Below are 11277 nucleotides of genomic sequence, written 5' to 3'. Positions count from 1 at the left end.
GAATCTTGAAGAGCTTCCTTTCCATTAAATTAGAGATGGGTGGAGGAAGTGGTGTTGGGCTCTTTGAAACCAGATCTGGGCTAGGTTTAGACTAGAGCTCATGTTCAGATTGAATAATGATGAAATCTTGTGACACTTCAGTCAAATCTTGCAAGAACATCTATTCTGGTGAGATTTTTGCCACCGTGGGGGCAAAATGTCACAAAAGCAGCTCTTCACGTGAGATTTCAACTGCTTCCAAGGCAGAAAGAGCCTTGGATCTGAATCAAACCCAGGCAGGCAGATTCAGAGCTGGGGAGTAGAATCCAAACTCTTACCCACTGAAATCTGAAAAGGTTCAGAAAGAGGGTTTCCTTTTTGGTTCGTATCTAACTTAAACACGTAATAAATATAATAAATCACCATCATCATTTTCAGATGTCTTGACGCCCTTCCCTAAGCATACAGACACACATAGCAGGCTTCCTGCACAGCCTGCAGCGGGCACTTCACGCACACACTTAGCTGCAAGCCACTTGTCTTCTCAGTTGAACTCCTGGCAGGGCATAAAGTTAAGCAGATGTCTTTGCAGGATCGGGGCCCCACTCAATGCACTGCCTGGCCATGGAGCGCATTGTATTTGAGCTGTGTTTGCACGGAGAGGGGTGAGCCGGTGATTCTGAGCCCCCAACTCTTTCCGAATTGCATTCCCCACCCCAACGACCTTTTCTGCACACAACAGCCTGCAGGAGCCACGGTGCGCAGCGCGCCAGCGGCTAACAAAGTTTCCTCACCCCAGGGACAGTGACGCTGAGCGGAGCGTGACCGCGCGGGTGGAAGTGAAGCGAGGGAAGCTTAGCTCAGCTCAGCTCAGCAGCAGAGTGGCCTCTAGGACTCAAGCAGCGGCCGGAGCAGGCTCTGGAGCATGCGTGGCAGCGTGTGTGCAGCTGGCGCGGCTCCTGCGCCTTGTCCTGAAGCCGCTGAGGGCTGAGAAAAGGGGGAGGGAGCGGAGGAGACTTTCCAGTAAGTGCCCAGCGCTTTCCCTGCTCGCAGGCAGCGTCTCGCGCTCCGGGGATGAAGATCTTGACTTGGTGCCGCCCTCCCCGGTCCCGCTGAACGCAGGGCTGCCCCCAGCCCACGCGGTGAGTGACTGTCCGCCTCTCCGCCCCACGGCGGGCGCCTCTCCCCGGCTGTGGGTGGGAGGAGGCTGAGCCAGGGCGCTCCCGAGCCGCGCCGCGCGCTCAGCTCCTGGCTGGAGGGAGCATGTCGTCCCCGCAGCCGGCTGCGCCGCCGAGCCCCTGCCTCTCCGCCCGCCGCCCCGAGCTGGGGTCGGGCGAGCGGCAGCTCTGCGGGGGCGGGGAGGACGGTCCCAGCGTCCGGGAGGGTGACTGACGCCGCGGCCGAGCGCTGTGCCCGGTCCCAGCGGCGCGGGCGGCTCCCGCTGCCTGCAGGGCACCGCCGGGGCGCGCCGCCTCCCGCGCAGGGACTGGCCGAGCGGCGGGGACCCGGGCTGGGGAGAGGCAGCCCCGGGGACTTACCTGGAACTTTGGCTGCCTCCAGCCCTGGCAACCGGGAGCGAGCAAACCTGGGCGTGCCGGCTCCGGACCGCTGCCTGGCCGCCGACGGCCCGCCGTGCTCTTCTCTGCCTTCTCCTGCAGGTGGCTGGCGGCCTGGCCTGGGCTCGGCCGGGAGGATGTGGTGAGAGGATGGGGCGTTCGGCCGCCGGGGGCACGCCATGGCCAGGGAGGACTCGGTGAAGTGCCTGCGCTGCCTGCTCTACGCCCTCAATCTGCTCTTCTGGGTAAGTCGGCCTGAGCCGAGCAGGTGGCAACATCCCGGCCTGGCTCATTTCCAGCCCCAGGCAGAGCTAGGGCGCCAGGGGGCAGAGCGGAGCACGCTTTAGCGGAGCGGCGGCACAACTCTTACAGGGGTACAAGTTGCCCTTTTGGGTGCCTCGGGTCTACGCTACCTGCCAGTCAGGTCTGATTGGGGAAGCGGGATGATTAAAGAGGGAAAAAAAGACCCTGGCAACTAGTTGCAAGTAAAATATCCAGTCAGCGGCTAAGGCTGGATTTCGTGAGTTTCATAACATCCCAGGAATGAGTTGACTCTTGATTGTCCCAAACACCTGGGCAGTATTTACTCTGAGGGTCTGATCCAAAGTCCTGGGAGTCTTGCCCTTATCTTTAACGGGCTATAGCTCAGCCCATCTATATTAGTGTGTCACCTTGTTATCCCATAAGGAGTGCGGTGATTTGTTTGGTTTGGTTTGGTTGTTTTTGTTTTCAGATTTGCAGTCAAAACTCTATTTACAGCGGCATGGTTTCCCAAACTCCAGCCCAAGTGGGTGTGATCAGCATTGGCTCAGGAAGCTTTTGCTGCTCCCGACAAACTGCATGTAGATTCCTTACAGTCTTCAGTGGCTCTCACACAACAAATGCACTTCACCCCTGTAATTGAGCTTTACAATGGTTAAGTATAGAAGGGTTAAAGGCAAAATGCGCCCATCAGATCTGCATAAACAGCATGATTGTGTTACTGGCTCATCCCACCTTCATTTATGCCCACTGTGCTGGCCTATGAAGAGTTAGTGTGAAGACTCATCAGGTGTGGAAGAAGTGTGCCCAAGCTAAATGACATAATTTAGAGCAGTCCTGAGATAGCTGACTGTTAAGATTGGAGCCATACTTGGTTTGGAGTGGGAGAGGAAATTGTTAGGCAGTATTTGGTGCAAAGTAGTACATTCTTTGCCAGGATGGAGTGCTCCCAGGGGATCTGGGAATGATGCTAGCCAAACTTTTTTAGTTGGTATCTATTTTGTTTGAGTTCTGCACCATTTTCATAAATGTTCATTTCCACTTTATTTTATGGGCTGTCTATTAAAAAATAAACCCATGTAACTGTTGATGAGGAAACTTCTTCTTTTTTTTTTTTTTTTTTTTTAAAGACTCAGATTTGGATTCAATCCCACTTTGGCATAAATTTCCCATGTGACACTGGGGAAGTCACTTAAATCTTGATGCTTCATTTCCACTCCATCTGTAAATAGGTGATTAGTAAATCCCTAACTCACAACAATGTTGTGAGAATAAATGTAAGGTTTAAGAGGTGCTCAGATACTGTGGTGTTGAGGGCTGAATACTGTAGACACCAAAATTAGGTACTTGTGGAAATGTCACTCACTAATAGGAGTTGGGAGTATGTACAGGCTATTCCATTACTTTTCTTTCACTTCTTTTGAAGTGTTTGGTGCTAGGCACGATTGGTGACACTATAGTGGACTGGATGAACCATTGGGCTAATCCTGTATGGCAATTCCTATGTTACATTATTTGGGCGTGCATATTGTTTAAGATACATTTGAGAGAGTCCAGTTCCACAGAGTTTTATTTATTTTATTTTATTTTTAAAATAGTAAGTGAGATTTCTGGAGCATTGTGCTGTTGAGCTTGCTGCAATACTACGTGTTCTTTCCTAGAAAGTAGTAGTTTCAAAGTGAAATAGAAGAAACCCCTTCTGCATACAGCATCACATTTGAGTGGATGGACAGCTCTTGCACACATGTACTTGGATGTGGTTCCATCCTGCCATTCATTCAATGCTCATACTCTCCACTCTACCTGACCTGTCAATCCTCCCACTGAGCCTCCATTCACACCTTAACTCATCACTTCTTCCTCCCCACCAGCTTAATCCACTCTCTTCTTTTCTCTTCTCCTCAAATGCATCCATTTACCTCCCTGTCCCACCAAATCTAATACCGCAGCAACAGTTTTTGAAAGCTGCAACAGCCACCCTAGGTACCTTCCATACCCCACATTTGGCCGTGAATCTCTCCCAGATGTGGGATATCTTGCCTCTCATGCTGACTGCTGCACTTATAGTGCCACTGCCTCAATCCTAGGCTTATGAAATCCTGCTGGTATCCATGGAGGCAGCAAATGAGATGGGTGTAATTTGTTCTGCTCCATGGGCCTGGAGAGCTGACAAGGGACATTAAGTGGAGGCTGGGGCTGTTCAAAGAAGGCTGCAGGGTGGCTGAGCCTAGGTGTTTTGAAGAGTAGAGAGGAAACAGGCCTAGTACAGGAAAGGGGGAGCCTGTAGGAGTGGCTGATCTTCATGTTCTCGTCTAACAGGCTGTGACTGGACAAAGCTAGAAGATTCATTGGGAGGCATTGCAGTTATTTTCACTACAGGTTTTTCACTGGCTTTGCTGCTGAGCTGGAGCCGTGCACTACAGTCCTGCCAGTGTAACAGCAGCACGATTTTAAACTCCATCTTCAGAACATGAAGGGCTCGATCTTCTTTTTTTTTTTTTTTTTTTTTAAGAACAAAAAAAAAAACACGTTAGGTTCTTTGGAAATTGATGGTTTTGGCCAGACTTGACTAGGAAATCTTCCTTCTGACCCTAGGGAAATGGGATTTTTTCCAAGACTGGTATGGTCTCACAATGAACTCTAGAAACAAACCTCCCAACCTGATCCTCAGAACAAGAATCCTTCCCACTGTTAACAATAATGCGTGTTACCAAAGCTTGCTGAATGAAGCCTGGGCACTGCATCCAAGCAGTCCATGATAAAATAATAGCATGTGAATATGTAATCAAATAATAGACTTTGCCAGCATCAGCAGATGAGTCGCAGGAGTGCGCCACAGATGTTTCGGAGACTGATGCAGTTTTCTACAACAAATCATATGTGCCATATATAAAATTAAAGTAGTTGGAACTAAAATGGAAAAATTGTCCAGCCGATTTGGTAATGGTGATTCTTCACATATAAAGAAGCAGATGAGTACAACTGTTCAGTATCTCAAAGCAAAAAGAATATGAGACTGTCATAGCTGTGTGGTTGGAGGCAGTGGTGGATGCTAACGGGGTTGTTGGCTGTGCATTAAAATTATACTCACACTTTCTTTTTTTTTGTGGTTAGCCGTGCTCTGCTCCCCTCTTTGTCCTGCCCACGTGTTCGTTTGATAATTACAGTCAAGTTTAACAAAATGTCTTTTGAAAGCATAGTGGATATTGTTAAATTACTGTTCTATGTGTCTCCCCATGCCCTTGTCTCTAAGGGCTTGAATCCATAGTCCTTGAAGTCAGTGTTCACTTGAATAAAGGTGGGGTGGGGAATCTCTTGTCTGTGGAGGATCTTGCTTGCTGATTGGTCACAGTGTCACTTTTTATGATAAACACTAGCTCAGAGTATGCTTGGGATAGCAGGAAGCTTAGATAAGATCAGTTTATTGAAAATGTGCAAGGCACACATTACTTTTGAGCTGTTAATACAGTAGCGGTCCTGTGTTGGTAGACCCAATAGAGGCGTCTTAAAGATAACTTTCTACCATCTGTATAGCTCTAATCTTTGCAGAAACCTTAAGCTCTGGGATATATGGGTCTGAATTCCTCTAAGCAATCCCAATGGGACTTTTCACTCTCTGGCTGCTGTGGAACCGCTGTCCCTTCCAAATGCTGATGCTGCCACCAGACAGCTTCCTGGTGAGTGAGTGGTCTAGGAGAAGCCTGTCCTTAATGTGCCCAGCTACAAGATTAGTCAAGGTGTGCTTGCAATGACTAAGAAATACAGTAATTGTATTTTTTTAAATCATGGTTTGATGGACCTAGCCAGGCTTAATGCTATTCTCTATTTCACTGAGTTGCGGTTAGTCCCTTCACCAGTCTGCAGCCAATCATGTATCTGTCTTAGTAGGCAGATTATGCTATAGAGACAGGTATTTTGTTTCTCCTGTAGGAGGATGATAGCATCATCATTGCTAAATTCTACTTTGGAGGCATCATCAAATGAATGTGAGATTTCCTATATGCTCCATGCTAGGTGCAAGGCTAATGGCCTGGGTCTGGGAGGAGCACATACAAAAATGTTATAGTACTATGTGCCATCCATGCAGCCATTCCAGAATGTGCAGCATAGAATTCTACTACATTGCCACCAGCAGCTGTATCTACTCACAGGGAAGAGCATTGTGCATGTGGAACTCTTTAAGAAGATGCCATGCCTAGTAGAACAGGTTAAAGTAACCACAGGTCTTACTGGGAAACTGCAAATGTGGGAAATGGCCTTCAGGCACAGTCATCCTCATGTTTTGGCTGTTGTCAGGAGCCACAAATGCAGGGGAGAGAAAGGAACTTGTCACCACTTCATTGGGATCACTTGTTGCTTCTCCAGATATTACTCATAGTGTACAGTTTAATGCTTTGTGCCTGAAAAAGACCTTTTATTGGCTTCAGTTTATGAACTGTGTTGAGGAGTTACGAGAGAGGCAGTTGTTTCTGCCATTGCTGACCCACTAGCCGCTAGCACCTATGCAATCTGTAAATGGGCTATTGATCTGTAAGTTGGTAGTGAGGTATGCCATCCAGTTCTCACAACTGGCCAAAAAATGATGTTTTACTGCCTTTACTACTTCAGAAAGCTCTGGGGCAATTTTAGTAAGGGAAGGAGGATGGGAATGATGTTGCACTTGCTAACATGGAGCTGTAGCCTCTGTCAGATCCTGAAAGCCCTTTCCTTTTATATGTGAGATGGGAGTAAATCTAGTGCCAGTGCCTTAGTTACTGTAGCACTAAACCTTAACATGGTGGTAGTAGGCCTGATACCTGCTGTCCCATTTAATAGCTTTCACTCAGGGTCAGCTAGGTCATGACTCATTCATTTGGTTTTAGGAGCTTAGTAGAAGCAATTGGGGGTGCTGTTACAGCTGCTACTCTGCCTGCTCAATAACTCAGAAGCTTAGGGCAGATCTACACTTAACACTGCCTTATATATCCTCTGGCCCTTGCCATGCTGCTTGTGGAATTTCAGAGGAACCCAAATGGAGTCCAGAGTCACATGAGTAAGTCCTGGCGACTCATCAGGTATATCCCTGGGTTCTCCCCCTGGGCGCCTTGTACCTGTGAATGTCTCAATGGGCCATTAATCAGGCTATTGTTCTGCAGCCATCCTGTCTGAGATGCCAATCAGACAGCACAATTTGAAATACCGATATACCAGACATATCTATAACTTCCATTACACATATAACACATGAACATAAACATCTTAATCTTACTTAGCACATTATAGCCTTTCTAACAGTACCTGACATGGCATATCTCACATGAATTATTATGATTCTGACATACTGATGTCAAACAATATCATAAATGCTCCCTCCCCAATCCAGCCAGCATGACACTCTGTACAAATAGATGCCTCTTCTTAATGTAACTTACAGGAGTGAGAGACCCAGCAGTTCACTGCACGGATGTTTCATCTAACCCTTTCCTAACCCAGCACTTAAAAAAAAGAATGATTTTGGGTTTGTGTCAAACTCGGTGCTGTAGCTGATTGACGTCTGTGCAGAACATGAATGGATAGCGTACCCTTCCTTTCTGTTCCCTGTGGCCTTTTTGTTGTTAGTTGCAACATTGTGCTCTGCCACTCCACTTTTATGTGGCATGGGTTCTGTGTATTTGGAAGTGCTAATTAATACTATTAATGGAGCCTGTCAAATCCAATCTAGCTACTAGATGACTCAAATTCAATTTGTAGTTTTTCCTCTTGATCACAGCTGTCTGGTGGGTATGCCTCCACATCAGCACCTTCCTAATGCTCTTCCATCTCAGTAGCAGTCACAGGCTCAGTGAGAGTATCCTCATTTATTTCTGGGCACCAAACAATTTGTCCTCTGATAAACCCTCCTCACCACATTGTGTACCATCATCCTCTGTGCGGATAGGCTATGCTCTAGTTCAGTGGTTCCCAACCTTTCTGACTGAAAGACCCACTAGTTAACACTAGATAAAACATGCCCCCTCACTGCCCTTCTCATTGGCCATAAAAACACACAACCCTTATAAACACATATGATGATGATGATGATGATTGATAATAATAATAATAACACTAAATTACATTAATAATAATAACAAATTACTCCTACCTGAGTAAGAGAAGCTAAGGCTTCCCTGATGCAGCCGTCACTGCACACCCGTGTGGTCCCACCTCTTCCCATTCATAATGGACTGAGGGTAATGGAGGCAGGCACTGGCAGGTTGGTGGAAGTTGAAGCTAGACAAATTCAAACTGGAAATAAGGTGTACATTTTTGACAGTGAAGATAATTAACCCTTGGAATAACTTACCAAAAGCCATGGTCTCCATTAGCGACAATTTTAAAATCAAGAATGGAGGTTTGTGTAACAGATATACGCTAGGAATTATTTCAGGGAAGTTCTATGGCCTGTGTAATACAGGAGGTCAGACTAGATGATCACAGTGGTCCCTCCTGGTCTTGGAATCTCTGAAAATTTGTTCTCATAGGCAGGTCTCAATCACATAACGCAGGCAGCCTATAATAATGATGCAGATGTAACAACTGTTTCTCAGAGGGCAATTGTCCTTAAGACGGGTGTGATAGAACATGAAATAGAAAGTAATGCTGACTAGAGGAGAATGCAAACAGATTCTTGGCTGTATAAATGAGAGTATTAAATTAGGCAATAGCCTCGAGGAGTGCAGGCCTCTTTGACCTTTCTTGGTGCCTCAATTACCTGTGTTCCTTTAGAAACTGTAAATAATCAGAATCCATGGGAAAGCTAGTGATTCTCCTAACACAAATAGAAGCTACATGATTTTGTTACTTTTCTCCCCTATTTTTAATTTTTTTCTCTTCAAAATATTTACATTTTGTTTACCTACAGTCTCTCTCTCAATCAGAGTGAGTTGGATTCTGTTGATCTTCATGAGTACATGGAATAGGCTGAGCCTATTGGGGAAAAAGAACTACCACCACATACCTTGAACTATATGATCACAGCCAACAAACACAGCTTGAAATTCAAATATAACTAAACCTCAGTGTGCCTCCAGATGGTAGAAAAAGTTTTGCATTCAAACGGTTGCTTTCTAGGAAAATTTCATGCAAAATGCATCTTTATGGAAGCACTGCAAAGTTGAAATTTCACATTTGCTGTGAAAATTTTACATTTTCTCTCATGTTGTTATATATAGTCTATCCAGAAAATTACATTATGAGAATGTTATTGCTACACAATTAAGAATGTCTGATTCTAGTCTTCCAAGGTACGCAATTCTTCCCACTTGTTCTGGTTCTTTCTTTCCAACTTTATCTTTACTACTTTTTGTCTTTCAATTTCCATAATTTTTATGTTCTCTCTGGTGATCTTGAGTCTGAATTTTCTGCTTTCCCTGTTTGTCTTGTCAGTTATTCTCTGTAAATCCTCCTTGGTCAATGCTATGAGGTCAATATTGTCTGTGATTCTAAGGTTATTCACTTTCCTCCTACGTAAGATGAATCATCCCATTTCATCTCTCAGTGCTACAGCCATAACTGCTTCCAGTACTAAGCTGAACAAATCCGGTGATAACATGCATCATTGTCTGACTCCTATGATTGTCCTGAACCATTCCATCAGCTTCTTGTCTACTCCCTGCACTGATCAATTTGCTGTAGTTGTTTTCTGTCAGCTTGATCAGTTTCTTACGAATCCCATACATTCTCAAAGTTGGCCATAACCCTTCCTGTCAACTCCTATCAAAAGCCCATTTGAAGCCTATAAAGTTGTGGTAGCAGATTCAGTTGTGTTCTGTGTACTTCTCGGATATCTGTCTTATCACAAATAGGTGATCTGTTGTATTTCATCCTGGTCTATATATCAGGCCTGTTCCTCTGCAAGTGCCATTTCCACTTACCTCTTCATTTCTCTTCTGCAATATCTTGGTGAATGCTTTTCCCAGCATACTCAATAAGCTGGTTCCTCTGTAGTTCTTGCACTCACTCTGATCTCCTTTTTTTTATTTTTTTAAATAGATTGATGTTATTATTGCCTTCCCCCATTCTGTTGGCACTTTCTTTTGTTTGTAAATGTGGTTGAATAATCTGCATTGTCTGCACTATGTGTTGCTTGCTTGCAGCGGCTTTATAGTTATGTTGTCACTACTCAGCACCTTTCATTTTTCAAATTTCCTATCAAGATCTTTACTACTTCTAATAATTTCAATATCTGTTCTTCCTTGTCTACATTGGTAAGCTTCTCTAAGACAGTTTCATCTACTGTATTCTGCTCATTGTACAGCTCTTCAAAATATTCTTTCCATTACTTATTCTTTGCTTGTTCGTCCTCAGTTATTTGCCTATGCTTTTCTTTTATGGCTGACATCTTCAACTTGTACATCCCACCCAATTCCTTTACCTTGCAATATAACCCCTGTGTCATTTCTCTTTGCCTTTTCTTCTGTTTTTTTACATTTTTCACTTATCTAGAGGACTATTGAAGATAATCAATGGGACAGAATAATACCAGGATACAAAATATATCGGAAGGACAGAATAGGTCGGACTGGTGGGGGAGTGGCGCTATATGTGAAAGAAAGCATAGTCAAATGAAATAAAAATCTTAAATGAACCAAACTGTCCATAGAATCTCTATGAACAGTAATTCCATGCTTGAATAATAAGAATACAGCAGTAGGGATATAAAACCGACCCCCCTGACCAGGATAGTGATAGTGACTGTGAAATGCTCAGGGAGATTAGAGAGGCTATAAAATAAAAAACTCAATAATAATGGAGCATTTCAACTATCCCCATATTGGCTGTGTACATGTCACTTCAGGACAGGATGCAGAGATAAAGTTTCTTGACACATTTAATGACTGCTTCTTGGGACAGCTAGTCCTGGAACCCACAAGAAGTGAGGCAATTCTTGATTTAGTCTGAAGTGGAGCACAGGATCTGGTCCAAGGAGTGAATATAGCTGAACCACTTGGTAATAGTGACCATAACATAATTTGATTTAACATCTCTGTGGCAGGGGGAACCCCAAAGCAGCCCACTATGGTAGCATTTAATTTCAGAAAGGGGAGCTATGCAAAAATGAGGAAGTTAGTTAAACAGAAATTAAAAGGTACAGTGCCAAAAGTGAATTCCTGCAAACTGCATGGAAACTTTTTAAAGACATCGTAATAGAGGCTCAATTTAAATGTATATCCCAAATTAAAAAAACATAAGAGGGCCAAAAAAGAGCCACTGTGGCTAAACAAAGTAAAAGAAGCAGTTAGAGGCAAAAAAGCATCCTTTAAAAAGTGGAAGTTAAATCCTACTGAGGAAAGTAGAAAGAAGCATTATCTCTGGCAAGTGAAGTGTAAAAATATAATTAGGAAGGCCAAAAAAAGAATTTAAAGAACAACTAGCCAAAGACTCAAAAAGTAACAGGAAAAGAATTAAGTACATCAGAAGCAGGAAGACTGCTAAACAACCAGTGGGACTACTGGACAATCAA

The 11277-nt window shown here is 44.5% G+C and overlaps 1 protein-coding gene across 5 annotated transcripts in view; it reads left to right on the top strand.

The window, feature by feature from the left end:
- Window positions 1–915: 915 nt before the first annotated feature.
- TSPAN12 (tetraspanin 12) overlaps window positions 916–11277 on the top strand; it is a 64523-nt gene continuing 54161 nt past the window's right edge. For 3 of the 5 annotated variants that reach the window (XM_067564271.1, XM_067564272.1, XM_067564267.1), the window contains exons 1-2: window positions 916–1121; window positions 1540–1780. In XM_067564271.1, the coding sequence (XP_067420372.1) occupies window positions 1715–1780 (66 nt within the window). In that variant the 5' untranslated portion in view covers window positions 916–1121; window positions 1540–1714. Of the gene's footprint in view, window positions 1122–1539; window positions 1781–11277 lie in introns of those variants that run through there. The other 2 variants (XM_067564268.1, XM_067564270.1) reach the window with 2 other exon arrangements.

The sequence above is a fragment of the Emydura macquarii genome, unplaced genomic scaffold, assembly GCF_026122565.2.
Source record: "Emydura macquarii macquarii isolate MOO-44397 ecotype Brisbane River unplaced genomic scaffold, CSIRO-AGI_Emac_v2 contig_2636, whole genome shotgun sequence".
Taxonomy (NCBI): Eukaryota; Metazoa; Chordata; order Testudines; family Chelidae; genus Emydura; species Emydura macquarii.
This window is presented reverse-complemented; position numbering and strand designations above follow the sequence as displayed.